The sequence below is a fragment of the Herpailurus yagouaroundi genome, unplaced genomic scaffold (assembly GCF_014898765.1).
Source record: "Herpailurus yagouaroundi ecotype Mexico unplaced genomic scaffold, PumYag 166, whole genome shotgun sequence".
In the NCBI taxonomy this organism is placed as follows: Eukaryota; Metazoa; Chordata; class Mammalia; order Carnivora; family Felidae; genus Herpailurus; species Herpailurus yagouaroundi.
In genome coordinates, this window is record NW_024412407.1 from 33,446,955 (window position 1) to 33,474,920 (window position 27,966).

The 27,966-nt window shown below is 41.5% G+C and overlaps 1 protein-coding gene across 6 annotated transcripts in view; it reads left to right on the forward strand.

The window, feature by feature from the left end:
• Nucleotides 1–27,966, forward strand: part of GUCY2C (guanylate cyclase 2C) — a 146,707-nt gene that overhangs the window by 67,514 nt on the left and 51,227 nt on the right. For 4 of the 6 annotated variants that reach the window (XM_040488846.1, XM_040488845.1, XM_040488848.1 and 1 more), the window contains 8 exons: nucleotides 4,628–4,792; nucleotides 15,153–15,265; nucleotides 16,622–16,686; nucleotides 19,754–19,969; nucleotides 21,062–21,183; nucleotides 22,846–22,942; nucleotides 24,989–25,106; nucleotides 27,566–27,701. In XM_040488846.1, the coding sequence (XP_040344780.1) occupies nucleotides 4,628–4,792; nucleotides 15,153–15,265; nucleotides 16,622–16,686; nucleotides 19,754–19,969; nucleotides 21,062–21,183; nucleotides 22,846–22,942; nucleotides 24,989–25,106; nucleotides 27,566–27,701 (1,032 nt within the window). Of the gene's footprint in view, nucleotides 1–4,560; nucleotides 4,793–15,152; nucleotides 15,266–16,621; nucleotides 16,687–19,753; nucleotides 19,970–21,061; nucleotides 21,184–22,845; nucleotides 22,943–24,988; nucleotides 25,107–27,565; nucleotides 27,702–27,966 lie in introns of those variants that run through there. The other 2 variants (XM_040488844.1, XM_040488849.1) reach the window with 2 other exon arrangements.

Consider the following 27,966-nt stretch of genomic DNA (forward strand, 5'->3'; position numbering starts at 1 on the left):
TTCTGTTTTTTGAAGGAGTTTAAAAAGGATTGGTATTAATTCTTCTTTGAATACTTGGTGGAATTTACCCATGAAGATACCTGGTCCTGGACTTCTTTGTTGGGGTTTTCAATTGCTGATTCAATCTCTTTATTTGTTATTTCTTTCAGGCTTTTAATTTTTTTCTTCATTCAGTTTTGGAAAGTTGTATGTTTCTATAAATGTATGCAATTCTTCTAGGTTACCCAATTTGTTCATGTATAATTGTGTATAATTGTCCCTTATGATCTTTGTTATTTCTGAGATATCCTTTGTAATGCCCACTCTTTCACTTCTTATTTTATTTATATGGGTCTTTTCTCTTGTTTCCTTAGCTAAGAGGGTTTGTCAATTTTATCTTTTCAAAAAACCAATTATTAGTTTTATTTATTTTTTTTACTTCCTGTTTGACTTATTTCTCCTCTAATCTTTAATACTTTGTTCTGTCTGCAAAATTTGGTTCAGTTTGTTCTTCTCTTCTAGTTTCTTGATGTATAGAATGAGACTGTTGATTTGAGATCTTTTTTAATGTAGATATTCATTGCTACAAATTTCCCCTTTAACAACGCTTCTGGCCCATCCCTAAAGTTTTGGTATAGGTTTCATTTTTGTTTGTTTGTTTCAAAATACTTTTTAAGTTCTTTTATCATTTCCACTTTTACCCAAGAGTTATTTAAAAATGTGTTGTTTCATTTCCACATATTCATTAATTTTCTGTTATTTATTTATTTATTTATTTATTTATTTATTTATTTATGAATGCATGTATGTATGCATTTATTTTGCTGTTATTGATGTCTAGTTTTATTCCGCTGTGGTCAGAAAAAATTCTTGGAATAGTTTTAATCTTCTTAAAATTGTTGAGACTTATTTTGTGATGTAACATGTGATATATCCTGAAAAATGAACCTTGTGCACTTTAGAAGCATATGGATTTTTCTGCTATTGGATGCAAAGTTCTGTATATGTCTGTTAAATCCACTTGTTCTGTAGTATTGTTAAAATCAGCTGCTTTTTAAATTGATTTTTTTTGTCTGGACATTTTATCCATTATTGTAAGTGGAGTGTTGAAGTCCCCAACTGTTTCTGTATTGTTGTCAATTTGGCAGTTGTTGTCAATTTCTTCCTTCAGATGTATTGGTATTTGCTTTATATATGTAAGTGCTCTCATGTTGGTGCATATATGTTTATAATTGTTATATTTTCCTGTTGAATTGATCCTTGTATGTTATATGATGTCCTTCTGTGTATATTTTGTTTGATGTAAGCATAGCCCCCTTCTTTCTCTTGGTTACCATTGGCATGGGATATCTTTTCCCATTTCTTCACATTCAGCCTGTGTCTTTAAATCTAAAGCACATCTCTTGTACATAGTGTGTTAATAGGTGTTTTGGGTTTTGTTTTGTTTTTTTTATCTGTTTAGCCAGCCACTGTATGCTTTTGATTGGTGAGTTTAGTGCATTTACACTTAAAGTAATTACTGATATGAGAAGATTTGCTATTGCCATTTTGTTCTTTGTTTTCTGTTGTTTTGCTCCTGTTTTGTACCTCTCGTCCTCTCTTTTTTTCTTCTTTGCTAGTTGATGCTTTTTTTGGTAGTGATTTGCTTTTATTTTTCCCTCTCTTTCTTGATTTATTTTAATTTTATTTGGATACAAAAACTTTATACTTTTATTCTCCTCTCCCTACATTTTGTGTTCTTATAGTCAGAGTGCTTCTTTTTATATCAGGTAATTCTGGGGGTGCCTGGGCGGCTCAGTTGGTTAAGCGTCTAACTTCGGCTCAGGTCATGACCTTGCGATTTGTGGGTTTGTCACCCGCGTAGGACTCTGTGCTGACAGCTCAGAGCCTGGAGCCTGCTTCAGATTATGCGTCTCCCTCTTTTTCTGTCCCTCCCCTCCCATGCTCTGTCTCTCTCTCTCTCAAAAATAAGTAAACATTAACAAAAATTTTTTGAAAGCAGGTAATTCTGTCAGCTGAGGTCAGTGTTGGTGAAGACCGTAAGCACCCTTGGCACCAAAACTGCAGGTGTATGTGGCAGCGGCAAGATCTGCCGCAGTCCTTGATGGCAGGGGGTGCTAGCCTCCTCCTGCTCTCCTTCTACCCCACAGGGGAAGTCCTGGCCGACAAGATCCCTCTTGGTCTGGGCTCCAGGCACTGAGGCACTGGAGCAGGGTGGTGCAGTGTCTCCAGTCCAAGAAGGGCGCACCAGCGTCTCCTTCTCAAAGAAAGCACATCAGCACGTACCCGAGGCAACTCTGTCAGCTGGAGTCAGTGTTGGCAAAGACTATAGAGATCCTCAGTGGCAAAAACTGCAGGGGTAAGGGTCCTCTTGCCCTCCTTGCCCCACAGTGGGAGGTCATGGCCAGTGGGGATCCCTGTTGGTGTGGCGCAGTGCCAGACCGAGGGGTGGAATGACACACATAAAATGCTTATGTTTTCCTGTGGGTTTTTGTGCTCCACTGGGTCGCTGCATCTTCTTCATTGTACTCCAAAGCTCTCCCAGAGCTATTTTCATCAGTGGGCAGTTGTTAATTTGTTGTTTTCCAGGAAGGATGAAAGCTGGGGCCCCTAGCCCTCCATCTTGTTGATGTCACTCACTTTAAGTTTAAAACAGAAATTTTGCCTGAAGTGGTCATCAAGCCAATGATGTAAATAATGACATTATTTGGTTAATCATACTATATCTCTATTTCCAAATCTCCATTTAGATCCAGGTCCTCTTCCCCCAAATCCTGGCTATTCCCACACCTACACAGGCTCCTAAAATCAACATGTCCAAAAACAGAAGTCATGATCTTCTTCATTAACCCTGCTGCTCTTCCAGAATTCTAGAGTTTAGTAAACAGCTTTCCCATCTACCCAACTGAGCATCTCAGGGGTCACCCTTGACTTCTCCCACTCTCTAATGCCCCAAATCCAATGAAATGTCAAGTCTCATCTATTTTACCTCTTAGATACCTCTTGAACCCACATATCCACTGCCACTGCCCTCATCTGGGTCTCCTTTACCTCTCATTCGGACCACAGAAATACCCTCCTAATTTGCTACGTGTCCCCACTCTATCTAAGTCATTCGTTCCACGGCAGCTTAAGTAGTCTTTACAAAATTCGTCTGATCATGTTCCTTTCTTGACCATTAGTGTGAAGTTCCAAATCCTAATGGCATATAGGAAACCCCATGGCCTACCCCTGTCTACTCCATTGTCAACCTTTATTGCCACTAGATGCCTAGCTCTCTCCACTCCAACCACACTGTGTCTCTTTCAGTTTCACAAACATTCATGTCACTTCCCACCCCTGGGCCTTTACAAAAGCTGTTCCCCTGCCTCCCACACTCCTTCTCTTCTCTTTCCATTCAGCTAACTTCAGTTCATCCTTCTGGGGAGCTCAAAAGACACTTTCTCAGGGAAGCTTCCTCAACTTTCTAGAATAGGTTATATTAATCTGCCATGTGTGTGCCACATAGCACTCTGTACTTTTTTTCCATGGTTGAGTTTATTCATAATTTTTCTTATTTTTCAATTTTTTTTTATTTTAGAGACAGAGCCCATGAGCCTGGCAGAGGGACAGAGGGAGAGAGAGAATCCTAAGTGGGCTCCACACTCAATGCAAAGCCCCATGTGAGGCTCAATCCCATGACCCTGGGATCATGACCTGAGCTGAAATCAAGAGTCAGACATCACAATTATTTATTTAATGTGTGTCTTCGTCACCAGAATGCATGTTCCATGAGGACACTAATATATTCACACCTCTTATAGCTGTATACCTAGTGCTTTGCTAATGCCTAGCACCCCGTCAAGTCTCAACAAATAGTTGCTGACTGGGTGATTGAAACAGTTCTTCTAGGGGCGCCTGGGTGGCGCAGTCGGTTAAGCGTCCGACTTCAGCCAGGTCACGATCTCGCGGTCCGTGAGTTCGAGCCCCGCGTCGGGCTCTGGACTGATGGCTCAGAGCCTGTAGCCTGTTTCCAGTTCTGTGTCTCCCTCTCTCTCTGCCCCTCCCCCGTTCATGCTCTGTCTCTCTCTGTCCCAAAAATAAATAAACGTTGAAAAAAAATTAAAAAAAAAAAACAGTTCTTCTAGTTGAGAATTCAGTTCCAGTGTGCAGCTATAACCTAAACACCACATAGTCCACTATATCTGTGCTTTCCTTAAGCCCTTTGACCTTTATTTTTCATTTTACAAATCTTTTTATGTATATACTATACTTCCCTCTTCCCCTTTTTCCTCTTCCCAGTGATGTGTCACAAATTGATGTATTTTTATTGGGTGAGGCCCAGGTAATCTCCCTGTTTATAACTCTGGCCTTTCTGTGAGCAAACACACAAAGTGAACTTTGGTTTATCTCTTACCATAATGTAGCTGCTAATTGCTGGCAGGCAGGCTGTGTCCCATGGGCCACGTGACCAGTGGGGCATGATCAGAAAGGAGCGTGGGGAAGAGTGGACTGAGGGACCCAGCTAGAGGCTGTCTAGCCGGAGTTCCTGCCTCCCTCAAAGTGCAGAGTAAAACAAGCAAGCACAAGGAGTATGGTTCTGAGGTAAGCAAGGTCATGAAGATGACACTGCTGGGCTTAGTTTTGTGGTCACTGCTCCTCCATCCGGGGCTGATGTTCTGGACCTCCCAGATCAGTCAGAACTGCAACAATGGCAGCTATGAGATCAGCGTCCTGATGATGAACAACTCGGCCTTCCCAGAGACCTTGGATACCTTGAAAGAAGCGGTGAATGAGGGAGTGCAAATAGTGAGACAGCGTCTGCTCAATGCTGGTAAGAATATGGTCACAGGATCCACCTCCTCCCTGTTACCCCTCTGGGGTCAAAGGGTCGCTTGCATTCTTTGCCTAATCACCCACTCTCCTCTACGGGCTTGTCAGACAACCCCTTTCTATTTCAAGGCAGTAGGTCCTCAGAGAGAAGGATTTAAGTCCTACTGCGTTATGCTCCGTCATAATTCACCCTGCTCTTGGAATGACCCCAGTCCAGAGAATGCCAGATGTTCACAGCAGTGAAATGCCCCAGATGCAACTGGATTGATGGCTCCGTTTCAGGGAGGCATCATGTTCCTTTCTGTAACTCTTCAGAGGCAATATTTGATCTGGACCTGAGAGTTCACAGGGTTACCGGTCAAGAACATGAATTAAGAGAGTTAAATTCAGACAGATGCTGCATCTATTTCTGGGATTTTTAATCCATCTGTTCACTCTTGACATCTCGGCTGGCTATTACATAACGATTAGTCCAGGAAATTTGCAACCAAATTCAGTGTTACGGTTCTTCATTGTATCTATTAATTATTAAAATAAACTTTATAACATTAGATAAAATATGTAGAATAAAGAGAAAAAATCACCCCTGATCATTTTCAGCCGCCTGGATATCTCCAGTGTCTTTCATATGCTCTCAGTTTCTTGTTTTTAAGAACATGATTAGGATCACTATGGCGTAGAAACAATTTTCTAGGGGTGCTTGGATGGCTCAGTTGGTTAAGCTTCCAACTCCTGGTTTCAGCTTAGATCATGATCTCACAGTTCATGTCCACATCAGGCTCCATGCTGGGAGCCTGCTTGAGATTCTCTCTCTCCCTCTCTCTTGGCCCCTCCCCCACTCATGCTCTCTAAATAAATAAATAAACTTTAAAAAAAAAAGATAAACCAAAACTAAAACAATTATTAAAAAATAAAAGAAACAATTTTCTGTCCCGATTTTACTTCACATTATTCTGCAAATGACTTTCCTATAACTGCATAATCTTTATGTGATGTGAGTGGATATGTAATATTCTTTGCAGTAGATATCCTCCCAAATCATCCAGTTATTCTCTACTGTTTGATTTCCCATTGTTTTTAATTTCTCGTGGTTATTTAAAATTACTACAATAAGCATTTTCAAATATATAGTTTTTTCCATTCTTTGAGACTAGATTGCCGAAAGTATGATTACTGAGTCAAGGACTATTTCATACGTCTTAATGTTTACTTATGGTTCTAAAGAGGGTATGTCTTGATTTTCTCCATGTAAAATTCTGTGCTAATAAGCTCTTTTCTAGTGCCCAAGCTGCGCCGGTTCATTAGGCTCATGCTCTCCTCCGCATGTGGCCAACACAAGGTATATATATGTTTGGTACCTCTGCCAAAGGCTGCACAACTGTGTATGGACGTTATTTAAGCCTCATGCTGTACCTTTCTGTTCCTAGACTGGATGTGTGTGTTCCAAGAAGTTGTCACAAATAAAATTCATATGACCATGAAAAATACAGTAAAATTCTTTGGTCATATAGCAAGAGGTATCATGTATCACATATCTGTGATACCTTTTTGCTGTGCAGTATACATTTCTTCAATCTTGTCTGAGACCAGTTCAGATGTAACTAGCTAGATCTGATCTAGAGCTGTAATGGAACTAGAAGGATTTAATAAAATCCCCTTATTTACCAAGACTGTGGCATCATGGAAAGAAAATTTGATTTGAATTCTGGGGACCTGTATTGGAGTCCTGGCCCCAGAGCTTTCTCTTTTTGTGACCCTGGGTGAGCTTTTTCCCTTAGTCTCTCTGAGCCTTGGCTTCCTTGTTTATTGAGTACCTATCATGTCCTAGGTAAGATATATGGCGTCCTTCGTCACCACAGCTCTGTAAGATTGGCATTATTGGCACGGTTTCACAGTGGAAGCTTCATAACTTTGCTGAAGTCATACAGGCTGTCTAGTTGATACGAAATTCCAACCCCTATCTGTCTGGTTCCAGCTGTCTGGACGCTGTATAATCTTTACCCACCATGAACTAACTTTCTCATTAAAATGAGCCAGTGAAACACGATGGTGAGAAGCAGAGATTTGGAACCAGACAGCTCTTTGTTCATATTCCAGCTTTGGGTCCAACCATTTATCATCAGTGACCTGGAGCAAATTACTTAAGTTTTCTGAGCCTCAATCCCCTTAGCTATAAAATCACAATAGATAGTAGTCACCTCGTGTGGATATGGTATGAATTAAATGAGGAAATTCATATAAAGTACCCAATACACAGACTGAAACATAATTAGGAATTCAATAAGTAGCGGTGGTTTTATTGTCATCCCTGTTGTTGTTTTTGTTGAGGATGTTAAAGTTGTGTTATTACTGTGCTGTTGCCACTGTTACCTGAACAAGTTACCAGGATATAAAATAAAGAGTGTAGTATAGTGGTAAGATTTTGATCTCTGGACTCATATAACCTGAATTTGAATTCCTGATCCACCTATCACTAGTTTAATTATAAACACTTTATCAAGTGAGTTATTTATTCTAAGTTCTACTCATCTCATTTATAAAATAGATTCATGGAGCGCCTGGGTGGCTCAGTTGGTTGAGCGTCCAGTTCTTGATTTCGGTTCAGGTCATGATCCCAGGGTTGTGGGATCGAGCCCTGCATCTGGCTCTTGGCTGAGTGTGGAGCCTGCTTAAGACTCTCTCTCTCTCTCTCTCTCTTTCTCTCTCTCTGTGCCCTTCTCCCTTGCTTGTGTGCACTCACTCTCTCTAAAATAAAAACCATATATATTATATGTATAATATATATACTCATATATAATAGAGTCATGAGTGGATGAGTGGTGAGGTGGTTGAATAGATTAAATGAGTGGACAATTTTGAGGGGGATGAAAGAATAAACAGTGATGCCCAGAGTTTTGTATTTAATGATGCATTTTGTTAGATGGATGTTCATGCATGAGAAACTCAAGAAGTACAGGTTGTGATGGAAAGATAGGTTCGTGTTCTAAACATACTGAGCATTATTATTTGGGGGAAATTCTAAGACATATACTTAAGGACTAAACTGAAGAAAATTAAGAGTTCAAATGTTGTGGGTTATGTCCAAATGTAAGAAAACAATATTTTTTCCTAGTACTTAGGAAACGTCTGTGAGTTTTGAAGAACACATGGGATTTGATAGACAACATGCAAAAAGAGACTCTTTCTGCCTTAGGACATCACCTTCTCAAGGATGTATGTTTCCTGGCTAGGCACACCCAGTTCATACCCTCCAAATGATCTCATGTGCTAAGGGGGCCACTTTCCTAGGCTCCAGCACCTATATTCAGATTCCCTTTGGTCCAACTCCTTCTTCAAAGCCCTAGGTAGAAGACAAAAGGTTCTGAGATTACTCTGTATGCCTTGGCATTCCATCCATCTTCCCAGCCCTGAGATATCATGCTGGGGTGGAGGTGCAGGCAGGAGAAAGATGAGAAACTGCACTTGGGTTTGGGAATTGTTAAGTTTAAAAGTTAAGCTTCGGGGGGAAAGGGAAGATGGCGGCGTAGGAGGACGCTGGGCTCACCGCGCGTCCTGCTGATCACTTAGATTCCACCTACACCTGCCTAAATAACCCAGAAAACCGCCAGAGGATTAGCAGAACGGAGTCGCCGGAGCCAAGCGCAGACGAGAGGCCCACGGAAGAGGGTAGGAAGGGCGGCGAGGCGGTGCGCGCTCCACGGACCGGCGGGAGGGAGCCGGGGCGGAGGGGCGGCTCGCCGGCCAAGCAGAGCCCCCGAGTCTGGCTTGCAAAAAGCGGAGGGGCCTGACGGACTGTGTTCCGACAGCAAGCGCGACTTAGCGGCTGGGAGGTCATAAGTTAACAGCTCTGCTCAGAAAGCGGGAAGGCTGGAGGACAAAGGGAAGGAGAGCTGCTGAGCCCCCGGACGACAGAGCTCAGTTTGGTGGGGAACAAAGGCGCTCGCCAGCGCCATCTCCCCCACCCATCCCCCAGCCAAAATCCCAAAGAGAACCAGTTCCTGCCAGGGAACTTGCTCGCTCCGCACAAACACCCAACTCTGCGCTTCTGTGGAGCCAAACCTCCGGCAGCGGATCTGACTCCCTCCTGCTGCCACAGGGCCCCTCCTGAAGTGGATCACCTAAGGAGAAGCAAGCTAAGCCTGCCCCTCCTGCCCCCGTGCACCTTGCCTACCCACCCCAGCTAAGACGCCAGATCCCCAGCATCACAAGCCTGGCAGTGTGCAAGTAGCCCAGACAGGCCACCCCACCCCACAGTGAATCCCGCCTCTAGGAGAGGGGAAGAGAAGGCACACACCAGTCTGACTGTGGCCCCAGCTGTGGGCTGGGGGCAGACATCAGGTCTGACTGCGGCTCCGCCCACCAACTCCAATTATACACCACAGCACAGGGGAAGTGCCCTGCAGGTCCTCACCACGCCAGGGACTATCCAAAATGACCAAGCGGAAGAATTCCCCTCAGAAGAATCTCCAGGAAATAACAACAGCTAATGAGCTGATCAAAAAGGATGTAAATAATATAACAGAAAGTGAATTTAGAATAATACTCATAAAATTAATCGCTGGGCTTGAAAACAGTATAGCTGACAGCAGAGAATCTCTTGCTACAGAGATCAAGGGACTAAGGAACAGTCACGAGGAGCTGAAAAACGCTTTAAACGAAATGCATAACAAAATGGAAACCACCACGGCTCGGATTGAAGAGGCAGAGGAGAGAATAGGTGAACTAGAAGATAAAGTTATGGAAAAAGAGGAAGCTGAGAAAAAGAGAGATAAAAAAATCCAGGAGTATGAGGGGAAAATTAGAGAACTAAGTGATACACTAAAAAGAAATAATATACGCATAATTGGTATCCCAGAGGAGGAAGAGAGAGGGAAAGGTGCTGAAGGGGTACTTGAAGAAATAATAGCTGAGAACTTCCCTGAAGTGGGGAAGGAAAAAGGCATTGAAATCCAAGAGGCACAGAGAACTCCCTTCAGACGTAACTTGAATCGATCTTCTGCACGACATATCATCGTGAAACTGGCAAAATACAAGGATAAAGAGAAAATTCTGAAAGCAGCAAGGGGTAAACGTGCCCTCACATATAAAGGGAGACCTATAAGACTCGTGACTGATCTCTCTTTTGAAACTTGGCAGGCCAGAAAGAATTGGCACGAGATTTTCAGGGTGCTAGACAGAAAAAATATGCAGCCGAGAATCCTTTATCCAGCAAGTCTGTCATTTAGAATAGAAGGAGAGATAAAGGTCTTCCCAAACAAACAAAAACTGAAGGAATTTGTCACCACTAAACCAGCCCTACAAGAGATCCTAAGGGGGATCCTGTGAGACAAAGTACCAGAGACATCACTACAAGCATAAAACATACAGACATCACAATGACTTTAAACCCATATCTTTCTATAATAACATTGAATGTAAATGGATTAAATGCGCCAACCAAAAGACATAGGGTATCAGAATGGATAAAAAAAACTAGACCCATCTATTTGCTGTCTACAAGAGACTCATTTTAGACCTGAGGACACCTTTAGATTGAGAGTGAGGGGATGGAGAACTATTTATCATGCTACTGGAAGCCAAAAGAAAGCTGGAGTAGCCATACTTATATCAGACAACTAGACTTTAAATTAAAGGCTGTAACAAGAGATGAAGAAGGACATTATATAATAGTGACAGGGTCTATCCATCAGGAAGAGCTAACAATTATAAATGTCTATGCGCCGAATACCGGAGCGCCCAAATATATAAAACAATTACTCATAAACATAAGCAACCTTATTGATAAGAATGTGGTAATTGCAGGGGACTTTAACACCCCACTTACAGAAATGGATAGATCATCTAGACACACGGTCAATAAAGAAACAAGGGCCCTGAATGAGACATTGGATCAGATGGACTTGACAGATATATTTAGAACTCTGCATCCCAAAGCAACAGAATATACTTTCTTCTCAAGTGCACATGGAACATTCTCCAAGATAGATCATATACTGGGTCACAAAACAGCCCTTCATAAGTTTACAAGAATTGAAATCATACCATGCATACTTTCAGACCACAATGCTATGAAGCTGGAAATCAACCACAGGAAAAAGTCTGGAAAACCTCCAAAAGCATGGAGGTTAAAGAACACCCTACTAACGAATGAGTGGGTCAACCAGGCAATTAGAGAAGAAATTAAAAAATATATGGAAACAAACGAAAATGAAAATACAACAATCCAAACGCTTTGGGACGCAGCGAAGGCAGTCCTGAGAGGAAAATACATTGCAATCCAGGCCTATCTCAAGAAACAAGAAAAATCCCAAATACAAAATCTAACAGCACACCTAAAGGAACTAGAAGCAGAACAGCAAAGGCAGCCTAAACCCAGCAGAAGAAGAGAAATAATAAAGATCAGAGCAGAAATAAACAATATAGAATCTAAAAAAACTGTAGAGCAGATCAACGAAACCAAGAGTTAGTTTTTCGAAAAAATAAACAAAATTGACAAACCTCTAGCCAGGCTTCTCAAAAAGAAAAGGGAGATGACCCAAATAGATAAAATCATGAATGAAAATGGAATTATTACAACCAATCCCTCAGAGATACAAACAATTATCAGGGAATACTATGAAAAATTATATGCCAACAAATTGGACAACCTGGAAGAAATGGACAAATTCCTGAACACCCACACTCTTCCAAAACTCAATCAGGAGGAAATAGAAAGCTTGAACAGACCCATCACCAGCGAAGAAATTGAATCGGTTATCAAAAATCTCCCAACAAATAAGAGTCCAGGACCAGATGGCTTCCCAGGGGAGTTCTACCAGACGTTTAAAGCAGAGATAATACCTATCCTTCTCAAGCTATTCCAAGAAATAGAAAGGGAAGGAAAACTTCCAGAGTCATTCTATGAAGCCAGTATTACTTTGATTCCTAAACCAGACAGAGACCCAGTAAAAAAAGAGAACTACAGGCCAATATCCCTGATGAATATGGATGCCAAAATTCTCAATAAGATACTAGCAAATCGAATTCAACGGCATATAAAAAGAATTATTCACCATGATCAAGTGGGATTCATTCCTGGGATGCAGGGCTGGTTCAACATTCGCAAATCAATCAACGTGATACATCACATTAACAAAAAAAAAGAGAAGAACCATATGATCCTGTCAATCGATGCAGAAAAGGCCTTTGACAAAATCCAGTACCCTTTCTTAATAAAAACCCTTGAGAAAGTCGGGATAGAAGGAACATACTTAAAGTGGTGGGAATGCAAATTGGTGCAGCCGCTCTGGAAAATAGTGTGGAGGTTCCTCAGAAAATTAAAAATAGACCTACCCTATGACCCAGCAATAGCACTGCTAGGAATTTATCCAAGGGACACAGGAGTACTGATGCATAGGGGCACTTGTACCCCAATGTTCATAGCAGCACTCTCAACAATAGCCAAATTATGGAAAGAGCCTAAATGTCCATCAACTGATGAATGGATAAAGAAATTGTGGTTTATATACACAATGGAATACTACGTGGCAATGAGAAAAAATGAAATATGGCCTTTTGTAGCAATGTGGATGGAACTGGAGAGTGTGATGCTAAGTGAAATAAGCCATACAGAGAAAGACAGATACCATATGGTTTCACTCTTATGTGGATCCTGAGAAACTTAACAGGAACCCACGGGGGAGGGGAAGGAAAAAAAAAAAAAAGAGGTTAGAGTGGGAGAGAGCCAAAGCATAAGAGACTGTTGAGAACTGAGAGCAAACTGAGGGTTGATGGGGGGTGGGAGGGAGGAGAGGGTGGGTGATGGGTATTGAGGAGGGCACCTTTTGGGATGAGCACTGGGTGTTGTATGGAAACCAATTTGACAATAAATTTCATATATAAATAAAATAAATAAATAAATAAATAAATAAATAAATAAAATCCACCAAAGCCATAAAAAAATAAATAAATAAAAAATAAAAGTTAAGCTTCGATATGAAGTCACTATGTTGTCTGAAAATATTTCAGTATTTTCTTGAGAAATCACTTGGGATTTGGGGAGATAAAGGGGAAGAGATCCTCCTCTTCCTCTACCAAATTACACTACACTTTGCAAACTGCTATTCTATAGCATATCAGATTCTGGAATCAGACTGTCCTAGGTTCAAAACCCCAGCTGTGTCCCCCTAAGCAAGTTAATCTACCTCTCCAGACCTCCATTTTCTGATTTTTAAACTAGGAAGACAAAGTATCAATTAACCTCATAGGATTCAGGGGAGGATTAAGGATTGAAATAATGCATGCCGAAAAACACAGCCTAATGCTAGGCATCTAGTGACAGAGATCATCCAGTTCTGTTCTACCAACCAATGGATGAGGAACCGGGGCCCCATAGATGAAGTCACTTGTCTGAGATCACACTCAATGGATGTGAATTTCCCTTCTCCTAGGTCCTGTGCAGGATTTATACTTGGGTTTTGCCGTGCCCATCCAGCATGGGCTGCCTGGACAGTAGGGTTTTTAAGTGAGTCATCTTCAGTGCTCCTCATGGTGGCAAGAGGGAGCAGAGCCCTCACAGAGGTTGAGGAGGAGGAGCTAATGTATACATTAACAGCTGCAGGTGTGGTCGTCTTCTGAAAGCCCTGTTTTCATCATGTGACTGTACGAGACTGCACTTTACTCCCTGAGTCCTCTTGCTGCTTTCTAAGACAGGCTCAAGCCCTATTTTCTCCCGGTGCCCACATGCCCTCTCCTTTTCTTCTTGGTCCCCAACAGCCTCACTCATACTATTTTCCTGGTTTCATTGACCCCATATGCTCCCTACCGCTGTAAGAATTAAGTAACAAAAAGGGTGTAAAGTGTGCAGTATTACGACTGGCCTATGGCTATATGCAAGTGTTAGTTGCTATTAAATCCCTCACTGGTCCCACCTCTTCTATTAATTTTCTTGGTCTCATTACATTGACCTCTCCTACTTGGCAACTCTTATTTAGATCTCTTACTGAACAGTCTCAGGAAAGAGTTCTTGAGTTAACACTCCCCCCACCCAAAAAAAAAAAGACAAGAAGTAAAATGCTTCCTAGTCTTAGACACACCTCTGAGGTGGCTATAGACATGCAAAGATACTTTCATTCTTTGAAAGAACAGGTCTCTGTCTTTAAAAATATTCTTATTTGGGGAGTGCTTGGGTGGCTCAGCCAGTTAAGCATCAGACTCTTAATTTCGGTTCAGGTCATGATCTCCAATTGAGCCCCGCATTGGGCTCCATGCTGAGTGTGGAGCCTGCTTGAGATTCTGTCTCTCCCTCTCTCTCTGCCCCTCCCCCACTTATTCCCTCTCTCTCTCTCTCTCTCTCTTTCAAAATAAATAAACATTTTTTTAAAATAAACATTCTTATTTGGATGTTCAGAAGAACAATAACTTCTGTTGTTGACATGCTTTACTCTTTTAAAAGTATCAACATTATTACATTTGATAATTCTGGTTTTAATCCCATTTTACATTTGAGGGAACCAAGTTAGAGAAATTCGAATGGCTGGTGCAAGAACACTCAGAACGTCACTCCCTGCAACCAGCAGTATAACTAGCAGCTGAGGTTTCCAGACTTCCTGTATAAGGGCTTGGCACTATTAGGATGCCTCTCTTAGGAATCAAACATTTCTGTGGAATATTTTTTATCAGAAGGAGACAAAATGTAAGGGATAGAGCTTGGTCACATGGTTCCGCTGTCTTTTTATTCTCGTCCAAAATATGGTATCTAGCAATACCAAGGGATATTACCAAGGCTCTTGCCTTGATCTGAAGGCGATCTGTTATCCCAAGACCCTAGACCATGATGGACACAGTTCACTTTGGCTTTGGGGACAGAGCACAGCGGTTCCAGTGTGCACGTTGGCAGGAAACAGAACCAGCACCTTGGAACATGAAAGAACAGATGTTGTAGTGGCTACATTTTTGTTTTCCTAACACTCTCCAGAACTGTACAGGAAACTTGCTGAGTCTGCAGTTGTGAAAAGAGGAGAGCCTTGAACGTAATGAAAATGTTGTCAAGCTGGGTTGTGGGATGGTTGCACAAATACACATTTACTAAAAATCATTCAATTGTACACTTAAAATGGGTGGCATTTATGGAGGGCAAATTATACCTCAATAAAGCTGTTGAGAGAGAGACAGAGAGACAGAGACAGAGAGGCAGAAATAAAAGAGACAGAGAGAGGAAAGAAGTGACAGGTAGTGATATAAGAACTCAGAACTCAAATATTCCTGGGCCTGAAGACGCGTATCCATTTTTTCCCAGGATCAGCTGACAAAAGGTAAATCTCATGGCTATAAACTACCGAAAAATAACATGTTTTCTCTTTTCCCTCATTTCTGGATAACAGGCATAAATGTGACTGTGAATGCTACCTTTCTCTATTCGAATAGTTTGATTTACAAGTCAAGTGACTGCCGGAGTAGCACCTGTGAAGGTCTTGACCTACTCAGGGAAATTTCAGTAAGTAAATGCTTTTGTAGGTGTAGCTCACACCTCTTAGTACAGGGAGATCACGGTGTGAGACTTGAGCACCCGTCTGTGAGCATTTCTTATGTCATCTCTAGCCACATAGCTGAGTGTTTTGGAGACAGGGTAATCTGACTTTATCCCCGTATATTTCCCAAGAGATGAGGGCCCTCTGGGAATACAGGAAGGTCGGGAGAATCTTCTGCGTTCTAGCTCTACACTTTCAATGTTATGGAGGGGACTTATTTTTAATTGTTTCCAAAACCTTTTAAAAATGTGAATGTTGGCATTAATTGGTTTTCTTCTGTGTCCCTCGGGAAGTACCTGACGGATTCTAAAGCCCTGTACCAGAGGTCTCAGTTTCAGGTCATAACCGTAGATGCAGTCACGGGTTAATTGCTTAAGAGCTGAATCTGAAACCTAATTTTAAAGTAGTAACTGTAACGTTAAAGGGTGGAAATGGGAGGGGAAAGATTCTTGCCTACTCCCTCCTCCCAACTCCCCACCTCAGCCCGGGCTTTATGGAGCAAAAGAATGTTCTAAGCTCTCCAGAGGCCGCAAGGTGTGTGAGAAGCCTTTTTACTACAGAAACCCAGGGAAAGGTTCTCCTAGAAGCAGAGCACTGGACATAGAACCATGGCTCTAAATCTTTAATCGATAGCATTACACCAACCAGACAGGTAGACTCACATGGGGAAGAGTGGTTGATGACAGCAGTCATTCTCAATCTTGGGAGGGCCAGGGATGAGCGAGGGGAGTTTAACAAACTCCACTGTATGATGCTAGGAGTGTGCATTTCTTCCTTCCACCTCTTGAGAGGGAGGCATACCCTGGTTTTCTAAGACTAGGGATGGGATGTTCCTAATCACGTTCCTCTTCATAAATAGTACAAGACACGATCTATAGTCACCCAACTTGTCACACTGCATTTTGTTCTCTTTCGCCCCGTTTCATAGCCCTCCCTAAAAGTAAAACTTGCCCTCATCCCCCAAAGCGCCTCCAAATATAGCCTCTCCTCAGTCTGGCCCACAGGTATGTCTCATGGTACAGTCTATCAGTCCTTCCTATCCCGCCCTGCATCTTCCTCTTGACAAAGAACCCAGGTTCACCTTCATCCTTCTTACCTTCAGCAGAATACCCTTCCTTCCACCTGCAGCATCTTCTCTTTCTCAGATTTCTTTATCCCTTAGTGTCCCGTCCCCAACCCAAGGCACCATGAGTTGCTCCTTTCTTCAGAGGCCTACTTTCTAACCTTCTAGAGGCCTTTTTCATTGCCACTTCTTTCCTGTCCATTTACTCATTGCTTTTATTTCAGAGACTGATTTTTCTTTTTCTTTTTTTCCCCTACAGAATAAAAAACAGATGGGCTGTGTCCTTGTGGGGCCCTCGTGTACATATTCCACCTTCCAGATGTAGTAAGTAGTTTGGTTTATTGTTGTTGTTGTTGTTGTTGTTGTTGTTTTCAACGTTTATTTATTTTTTGGGGGACAGAGAGAGACAGAGCATGAACGGGGGAGGGGCAGAGAGAGAGGGAGACACAGAATCCGAAACAGGCTCCAGGCTCCGAGCCATCAGCCCAGAGCCTGACGCGGGGCTCGAACTCACGAACCGTGAGATCGTGACCTGGCTGAAGTCGGACGCTTCACCGACTGCGCCACCCACGCGCCCCTGGTTTGTTGTTTTAATGCCACCGTAAGTTGAAGTCAGGACATGGTATCACTATTTAAATGATTTATCAAACAGAAGTCTAGTCAAGGCAACACAATCAGAGGTGTTGGAACCCTCACATTTTGCTACTCCTCTGTAAGTGTCATTCCCTTGTCCAGGTAGCTCTACCTTTGCTTACCATGAGGTGAAGGACAGTAGCTATTCACGTCCAGTTACTAACATCTAAGCCTGAGAGGCAACATGGTATAGGTAAAAAGAGTCCTGACAGGGAACAGAGAAGACAATGAGCTTGGATAATTTGAGGAGTTAATGAAGGAAATCTTTACTAAAGTATGAGCAGAGGAAACAGACAGGAAAGTACAACACCCTGGGCATTAGCAGGGCTCTGTTCTATCTTTAGGTCCTCAGAATAAGGGAAGTAGAAAGGTACTCAATTCACAGCACTGAGGATTATATAATTAACATATTAAAGTACCTTGCACGGTGCCTTTTTCAGCTTAGGAAAAAAAAAAAAAACGCTTCCAATATATTCTACAATAAAAACATTTTTCTGCCTTGGCGAAAATCACCCTCATTCTTCCATTCATTTTACTCAGTGTAATTCTCGCCACCATGAAACATTTTGTTCTGCCAGATCACACCTTCCCTAAATCCAAAGCCCTCTTCTTTGCCTGTGTTTCATCTGTTCAGTCTTCCCCTGAATCAAGGATCACCTTTGTCTACACAGAGAAAACTATGCTAAAGGACCCCCATGCAATAGATTTTGGAAGGTCACATTAAATTTCTGAAATTTCTGTTGCAAAGTCTGCCTCTGACACCTCCTACCAGCTGTACAAATACTCTGAGATGTTCACACCCACTGCATGCCACGGAAGCCCTTTCTCAGCTCATCTTCCCTACTAAAATGCAGGCAAATACAGATTCTCCTCCTTCCATTCATTCCCAGTTGTCGTCTAATCTGACCACTTGTTGCTTTGCCGTAGAATGTGCTCAGAAGGAAAGGAGGAGTAGGAAAATTGATTGACTATTTATGAAACCTTTTGTGTGCAAAGAAGCACTTTGGTTTTGTCAGAGTAGAGAAATTAAGTAAAACACAGCCCCCTGCCCAGTAAAATAGAGAAGACAACAAGAACATTGGTAACCAGGACAAGGCAGAGTACAATAAGCTCAACTGAAGAAACACAAACAAGAAGCTGTGGGGTTCAGAGAAGAAAGGAGCTCCCTCTGGTTGGAAGAGTTTAGCTCAAGAGGGGAAGGATTTCTTGAAGGGGATGGTATATGAGTTGAGTGTTGAAGCATAGGTGAGATTTTAATGAGTGGAGATGAGGAGTTAAGGATCCCAGCCAGGCAGAGGGTAAGTGGGTGTAAAAGCAAAGAAGCAGAGAAGTGTAGACATTTTGTGAAAGTCAGTATCAACCAGTGTGCAAGAGATGAGTAGGGGGATAACAGATAAAACTAGAAAAATTAAGTAGGGCTGTATTGGGGAGGTCACGAGTTCCAGGTGAGGGAAGCAGATTTAATTAGATTTGCGTCAGAAACAACTTAGATGGTGCAGGGAAGTGCCATAAGAAGCAGCTCGGGGCGCCTGGGTGGCGCAGTCGGTTAAGCGTCCGACTTCAGCCAGGTCACGATCTCGCGGTCCGTGAGTTCGAGCCCCGCATCAGGCTCTGGGCTGATGGCTCGGAGCCTGGAGCCTGTTTCCGATTCTGTGTCTCTCTCTCTCTCTCTGCCCCTCCCCCGTTCATGCTCTGTCTCTCTGTGTCCCAAAAATAAATAAAAAACGTTGAAAAAAAAATAAAAAATAAAAATAAAAAAAAATAAAGAAGCAGCTCAACTTTGGGAAGAATAAGTGATAACAGTGTACAGGAAAGACTAGAGCACATAGGAGACACTGATGGGGAAAGTCATCAGGGGAGGAGGAGAGCTGAATTAGCATGTAAGCAGTTGACATGGAAAGGAAGGAGAGCCTTTAAAGATATTTAAGGGTAGAATAACTGGTAACTGATTTGATACCTGACTGGATGTCAGAGTGAGGGATGGAAAGTGTTCAAAAAACACTAAAAGAAATGAAGAATGGTTTTGAAAAATGAAAAGAAAAGATAAATTTGACTGTGAACACAGGGAGTGTAAGTGCAAGCAGGACACCTAGCGCTCAAGATAAAAGGGAGGTTTTGTTTTCCTTCCTTTATCAAGTGCACATTGACGGTGCACATATGACCCAGGCAGACTGGAGATACGGAGGTGAATAAGCCAGATGTGATCTGTGCCTTCATGGAGCTTGCAGTCTAGTGGAGGAGGCAGATAGTAAACACACACTGACCCAAAAATTACCTGGTCGCAGGTATCAGTGAAGTGTTTTTCTGATGGCTGAAGGGATCTTTAATCCAGGACCCGATGCATGAATAAGAGTCAGCCAGGCAAAGAGCCAAGGGGAACAGCATTTCTGGCATATGTCAAGGCCCTGATGATGGCCCATCCTCTGTTTTCTTAGCCCTACTCCCCAAAGGCCATATGTCCCACCCCGATGTTATGACCACCCCCTCCTTTTAGAATAAATTGGAACCAAGCCACATTATACATGAAAAGATGCAGAGTATCTTAAAACATAACATATGCTCAATAAACGTTTTAAAATTTACCTGTGTGGGAGGGACACCTATTTAAGTTAGAAACCTGCTTGAGTGACCCTATTTCATTCTTACTTACCATTTATAACCAACCACAGGAAACAGTTTGAAACAGTTTAAAGAGGGATTGTATTTGTGCTACTGAAGTTAATCCTGATGTTTGTTTCTTTCTTGCCTCTTGGCATAGCCTTGACACAGATTTGAACTATCCCATGATTTCAGCTGGGAGTTTTGGATTATCTTGTGACTACAAAGAGACTTTAACCAGGCTGCTGTCTCCAGCTAGGAAGCTGATATACTTCTTGGTTAACTTTTGGAAGGCCAATAATTTGCCATTCAAAAATTTTTCTTGGAACACTGCGTATGTTTTCAAAAATGGCACCGAGACTGAGGACTGTTTCTGGTGAGCAGGACCATTAATATGCTTCTGGCACTTGCCATAGAGAGAGGCCACAGAATCCTGGCAGGCCATCCGGTTATTATCAGATGCACCTTCCATCTGAAACAGCACTGGGAATGGACACCAGCCCACTTTCTAACACACAAATAAACGCAAAAGGGCCAAAGGAAACATGGTATAAATACAATCAACATGTATCACATTTGCGGCACTCTAGCTTTCAAAGTATTTTCACGTTACTTTTATTGATCCCCTATAGTAAATCCTCTAAAGAAAGGAGAACAAGTACAAGTTCCATTTTACAGATAAGGAAAGTGAAAAACAATGGTTACTGCTTTCACATTACTGTGAAAGATGTGATACCAGAGAATATGCATTCTGCCAATACCTCCAGCTAGTTAGAAATAATTTGTCTCATGATCGCTCAGAGGAATAAGTGGAGCGGGAGGAGAGCAGGATATCAGGCACCATTGCTAAAATAAAATTACAAGGTTCACACGACTCCAGCACAGGTGGCAGAAGGAATCTTTTGGTTGTGTTACTGTCTACACCACCACGATGCTGCTTGCTTCTGCAGTCTCTCTCCACCTAAGTATGCGGAATAGTAAGGGTACCACTGGGAATGCACATCTAGGGACCTAAAGAGTCAACCTTAAGGCCTCATCCTGGAAATTTCGAGGTGAGCTTAGAGCCCACAAAGGTCCATTTCATTGGGAAGATAAATGATTCCTATCAACTCTGAATTTTTGCACTGTAGACTCAAAGGTTTCAACTTATCTGTGATAATGGGGTTTATAGAGCAAAGTAGCCTTCCTTCTGCAGATAGCAGGAAGCTATTATAAACAACCCACCAAATGTCTCCTATTTGTATATATACATGAAGATGCCCTAAAACTTATCCTTATATCTTTACCAAACTAGATCCCACCATCCAAACTCTTGATTTCATGATGTGTATCATCGGTTGTGTTGATTGTGGAAATGAAGTTTAGATGAACAAGTCCCAGAACAGATCTGTAAACAATGAGCAAACAACATGGAAGGTCATGCAGAAACCAAACTGGTTTCTTAGAGTTTCTCTTTTCTCTGTTCTAGGTACCTCAATGCTCTGGAGGCTGGAGTTTCCTATTTTTCTCAGGAACTTAGCTTCAAGGATATGTTGAGGGGAAATGACCAGTTTCAGGATATCTTAATGAACCAGAACAGGAAAAGCAATGGTAAGGGGACATGGAGATAATTTTTTGCCAACTTCTTCCTCACAACTACTACATCTTTAAGAGTCATTTTGCCAAATCTACCAGCACAGAGTTATCATCATTACCTCTATATATTTTGTTTATCTGGGGAGATTGGCAGTTGCATGCAACTCCATTATATTAGTCCTTCTGCCGATTAAAACCTTTTCCTATGAGAGAAAGGAGAAAAGTAGTGTTGAATAAATACATTAGCGTCATGAAAGTAATAATGATGCTAAAGTCTAGCTTGTATAAACCAAAATGATATCATGACCCACCATCGATAAACTGCTTTTTATTTATTTATTTTTTAATGTTTTTTTAAATTTATTTTTGAGACAGAGAGAGACAGAGCATGAGTAGGGGAGGGGCAGAGAGAGAGAGGGAGACACAGAATCTGGAGCAGGCTCCAGGCTCTGAGCCATCAGCACAGAGCCCAATGAGGGGCTCAAACTCACGGACTGTGAGATCATGACCTGAGCTGAAGTCGGACGCTTAACCGACTGAGCCACCCAGGTGCCCCGATAAACTGCTTTTTAAATTCACTTCAATCTAATCTATTATTGGATTTATGACTAATCCTCACACATTCTGAACCCTGGTCCCCTGATGACCAAGAGGATATGTTTACTGATTATCTGGCCTAAAGCAAAACTACAAGGTTAGCATATCATCTCATTTTCCTCTAATGTATATCCCACATGCCTAGTCATCTCCCAGTGACAGGTCAAATGTGGGATAAAATCATGCTCACTAAGCTGTGAGGTGATTTGTTTCACTTTCCAAGAATTCTCTTTACAAATAAGAATAAATCAGAAGCAAAGGGATCAACTGTGGACATTTCTTATGAGGGAACATGCTTGTTTGGTAAGAATTCCTAGCATCACTCAAATCATCATCTACTGTCATTATTTAAATATTTGCCATAATCAGAACCCTCCACGTACAAATCATTGGCAAGATGTGGGGGGAAAAAGAAGTATTCATGTCTCTAAGGAGTTTATTGGACAACATAGTATATAAAAAGATCCAATGTACCCCAACTCCTCTATCTCATAGAGTCATGCATTTGGGAAATCTGATTCCAATGAGTACGAGAGCTCACAGCATAGATTGAACCCTGCCACTGAAATCACTGAGTTCTGAGTTAAGAAGCTACAAGCAAAGCCCAAGGAACATGGGCTTGTTCAGGAACATGACATAAATTCACCCATTAATTTTACTATAACTTTTTGAACCACTTAACAATTGGTGAGGTGCGCTTATCAATGAAAATAGTTTATGTAACTCCTCTAACCTGGTATAACGGAATAAACACTGAGCTGGATTCATAAACTTGCATATTAGAGCTCTGTCATCTCCTAGTTCTTTAACCCTTTGACATCTTGTCTTCCAGTCTCTTTAGATCAATAAAGTTAAGGGAATGGACTAGAGGGTTCTTTTTAAGATTCCATGCAGCTCTACTCAGACTCTATGACTGTAAACGGAAAAAAGCAAGGGAGAGAGTAATTGAGGAATTGGTGTTAACCTTGAAACATAAATGTAGCACAGACATACTGGGTTCAGATTCGGGCGCCTGGTTCCCACATGTTTGAATGTACACCATTGTGTATTTCTCTCCTTGTTTTGCTGTCTCTTCTCTAGTGATTGTTGTGTGTGGTACACCAGACACGATCAACTCCCTCAAGGGTGACCGGGCAGTGGCTGAAGATATTGTGATTATTCTAGTGGATCTATTCAAGTAGGTGTAATATTGGAAAGAATTCTCTTTTCAGAAAGGAAATACTCCCAGGATTTCCAGAAGAGACATTCTCTTTTCTCTTGTTTTGCACTGACTTACATGGGATTCGGTACGATCAAGTTTCATTCTTGCATCACAGCCTCATTTTTGTTTAATTGATTGTAGCCTTAGCAGATATGCATATCTTTGATATCACTATCATGTCTAAACACAGAAGTTTCATGACCCATTAAATCTACGTGTCCATTCATCTACAAGGATCTTGGTCCCCAGCCTGATTTTAAGGTCTTTCCAGGCAGTGATAAATCAACTAATAACCCAATCCAATAGCATTATTTTCAGGAATGTGGGACATATCTCTGCTTTCTTTTGCTAATGTCCTTTGATCCTAGATGACTTACCCTTTGCCACCTTTGTAAGAGGAAAGTTCCAATTAAATGACTGCTTCTCTGCCCTGTGTGGTTTAGTCATGGGTGGCAATTTTATTCTCTGTAATTCCCTAGAGCAAAGGAGAGAAAATTCTGGAGGATAGATACTTTCTTTCTTTCTTTCTTTCTTTTTTCTTTAAAACATAAATGTAGTACAGAGATACTGCTCTTTCTTTCTTTCTTTCTTTCTTTCTTTCTTTCTTTCTCAATTTTTATTTTTTAAATTCAAATATAAATAATATGCAGTGTTATATTTTACCACTCATCTTCTAATATGGTTGGAGACCCTACAAACCTTGCCAAGGTAGTATCTGAGTCAGATTAAACTTACAGAAGTTGTCACCGGTACACCTGTGCTTCTTGCCCCATCAGCTAGATCGTATGACATCACTTATCTGCCTGCACCATTAATCATTACCTGTCTGTCCTTAGCCTAGACACTGTTACTGCACTACATATTTCCCATATTTGCCTAGTCATTTCACCCACACTAAATGTACGTGTCACAGTGTTAAGAGGAAGGAAACATAGGGACTGCAGGTCTGTTTGACTACTATTTGTTCATGAAGATAGTCTTATCAATCAACTTAGCCTTTTAGTTGCAAAATACTGGAAAGAGGACAAAGTTATCAACATTTCACTCCTACAACCACATCGACAGCTGCTCTGACAGTTGCTTTGCTCTGTGGTAGGAGTCCTCAATGTAGCCAAGTTGGTGTGATTTTACTATTAGCGAATCCTCAACCCGAGGTAAAAGTGTAGGCCTTCCTTTGTCACTGGTCTTTAAGGACACCTGGCTATGTTTTTGGTAGATAATGAGCTTCATTTGAAAATAGACATAACTTGGTTTCAAATTCTAATTCTGACACTTGTGGTTCATTTGACTCTTGGGTATTACTTAATCTTGAGATTAAATCTTCTCATTTGTAAAATGAGAATAAAGATACTCACTTCATAGGAGTGCTCTTAGGATTAGATGTGATAATATGAGGAAAATATTCAACCTAGTCCTCAGTGCATAGATGTGTTCACCTACCGTTTGAATAGTAAATGATGGTCATCTTAGTTATAGCAGTTCCAACATATTAGATTCTTTACATATTAAAACATTCAAATGATTTGGAAGCTTAGAAACCATATGACTTGCAGCACAATCTCAGACAGTATTGAGGGTCCACAATGTGCCAAATATCACCTAGGAGCTGAGGATACGAGGATCAATACACTAATATCAAGGAGCTGACAGTGTTAGAGAAAATGTTTAGTCTTTCTTAAAGAAAAGAAAGAGTCCACACATAAACCAAAAGTCAGTAAGCCTTGAAAGCGAGCCGTAGCTCGCATGTCCAGAGCCTAAAAAACTCCCTCAAAGAGGTATTTGTGTTCTGATCTTCCTTTCCACTTGTGTATGTGAATGACAACTGCCTAAGCCCTCTTACTCAACTTAGCATGTTAGGAGAAAATAAACCTATCTGGGGGAAAGCAGAAAGTTTTTCAGGCTACTGGAAAAAATGTTTTAAACTATTTCTAGGCTGATCTATAGTTTGTGGGAATTGTGGAAGCTCCATATCTGGTTTTGGAGGAACTAATTTTCATGAGGAACTTGTGCTTCTTAATACAGTAACATATACTTCGCGGATAATGTCACCGCCCCAGACTATATGAAAAATGTCCTTGTCCTGACATTGCATCCTGAGAATTCCACCTCAAATAGCTCTTTCTCCAAAAGTTTATCATGGGTAAGTTTCATGGGTATATACTATTCTTTTCTTTGTCAAGGGTAATATATTATTCTCCTATGTAGGACCCAAATTCTAAAGTAAGCATTTTTTTTTTTTTTTACTCTCATTCACTCAACAGATATTAACGGAGACCAACTACATGTAATAGCAGGATTACTGATATTAACCTCTTACTATAGGGGCGCCTGGGTGGCTCAGTCGGTTAAGCATCCGGCTTCGGCTCAGGTCATGATCTCATAGTCCGTGAGTTCAAGCCCCGCGTCGGGCTCTGTGCTGACAGCGCAGAGCCTGAAGCCTGCTTCGGATTCTGTGTCTCCCTCTCTCTCTGCCTCTCCCCTCTCATGCTCTGCCTCTCTCTGTCTCAAAAATAAATAAAAACATTAAAAAAAATTTTTTTAATTAAAACAAACAAACAAAAAAAGCCTCTTACTATAGGTCACTGTTCTGGGCTTTGGACCAGCACGACAATGCACACTCTGTAATATTGGAATGGAAGTGACACTGTGGGAAGACAGGAAGAAGCCCCACTAACTTAGGGAAGGTAGAAACTAAACAGTGTACCTAAAGCAACTTTCTGCTGGGGCTGATATCAAAATTCTACCTTTAAAGATATATATTCCTAGGTTAAGACATTGTCCTCTATTATGATTAAGTTGGCCATTGTTTAAACTTGTCCAGGAGAATCATGTTTATTCCTCTTATCCAGCATTTCATCTGGTTTAGCACTGATTCCAGAAAAAGAAAGAAAGAAAGAAAGAAAGAAAGAAAGAAAGAAAGAAAGATAAGGAAAGAAAGAAAGAAAGAAAGAAAGAAAGAAAGAAAGAAAGAAAGAAGGAAAGAAAGAAGGAAAGGAAGGAAGGAAGAAAAGAAAACCTCCAATTGGACATTAAATCATGGCCACCTTATTATAATACAGGGGCCCCTGACCCTAATACTCCATTAGGCCTTGTCAGTCACTATACCTTAGCTTGATTAAATTCATCAAATGTATTCTGCCCTCAGAGTCAGTTGAGAGCAGGTTAGGACTGGGAAGAAGAGGGAAGAAGCAGTCCCGAGGACCCTGAACAACCTTGGGATGGCAAGCCATGGGCCAGACCTGAAGAGCTATAAGGGAAGTTGGGTACCTTGGGGAGTACAACAGTTTTTTCCTAGACTAGAAATTCTAAACCCTCTTTTTCACAATGCTGCAAAAATTTGGAGCTGCAACCACTTTGGGAGTTGGGTTTTTTTTAAATTTTTTTTAATCTTTATTTTAATTTTTGAGAGAGACAGGGACAGAGCATAAGCAGAGTGGGGAGAAGAGAGAGAGGGAGACACAGAATCTGAAGCAGGCTCCAGGCTCTGAGCTGTCAACACAGAGCCTGATGCAGGGCTTGAACTCACAGACCACGAGATCATAACCTGAGCCAAAGTCGGATGCTTAACCTACTGAGCCACTCAGACCCCCCGGAGATTGGGTCTTAACTGGATTCCTTTTATCTCATCAAATGATGATTTCAGCAAAAGACACTGAAACCAATGAGAGGCGTTTTATTTTTTCTTTTTATATTTTCCAGTGAATACACTTCTGTGTGTAATATTCAGATATCACTCACGCAGCTTCTAGGCTCTGTTGAAAGTGTGATTCTTAACAGGTGGACAGTCCAAAATAGCCCAGCTGACAGAATTCACTTAGTCTCAGGGGGCACAAGACTTTTTTTTTTTTTTTTTTTAATTTTTTTTTCAACGTTTATTTATTTTCGGGACAGAGAGAGACAGAGCATGAACGGGGGAGGGGCAGAGAGAGAGGGAGACACAGAATCGGAAACAGGCTCCAGGCTCCGAGCCATCAGCCCAGAGCCCGACGCGGGGCTCGAACTCACGGACCGCGAGATCGTGACCTGACTGAAGTCGGACGCTTAACCGACTGCGCCACCCAGGCGCCCCAGCACAAGACTTTTAATCCATAACCCAACTCTGGGAAGATAGCAACTGTCGAGAATTTTTTCTAAAGCAGGTTCAATGGTATCCAATCAAAACTCTTCCTGTTCTATTCAGGGTACTGAAGGGCAGGGAATTGTTTTTACTGTTGTTCTCTTTTACTCTCTGTGAAAACATTAAAGTACAAGCAAGCCTTTTTTTCTGTATAAAATCCCATAAGAATTATGAAAATGTTGCCTGTTGTTCTTCCTGGTTGAAATAATAGATTTCACCATCATGGGAAGGAAGTACCTCCCTAAAGGCAGTGTTTCAGGTTTATTGATCCCAAGGAAATGCAAAATTTTGACACAAGGATAATAAAAGAACCCTGGTTCAAGGACATATTTTCCAAAAGATTACTTTTACTACCACCCCTATAATTCTCCTAATATCCCTTTACCTTTCCGGTTACTCTGCTGACCCCAAGAATGTTTTGTTCCAGGTTCAAGACCAGAATCTCTTTTTTGGGACTCAAAAGATTTTTCTTTCTCATTCAGGCAAAAAATGACTTTGCTCTTGCCTACTTGAATGGAGTCTTGCTCTTTGGACACATGCTGAAGATATTTCTTGAAAATGGAGAAGCTATTACGACCCCCAAATTTGCTCATGCCTTCAAGAACCTCACTTTTGAAGGTACTGGTCTCCTAAGAGCAAACAACAGCAGCAACAAAACTTACACTTTACAGAAAGCTGGAGAAATATGGGCTTTGTGGATGGACTTAGGGAAACAAAGAGGGGGTTTGGCAATAGATGGATCAACAGCTAAATAACTTTGAACTTGGAGGCAAACATCACTGCATAAATTTTGGGGTTGCTGTTCTCAATATCTTGGACCCCAGGTGATGCTTTAAGATTTCAGAATTTTTCAATCCCAAAGAAAGGGCAAATGGCTTGGACT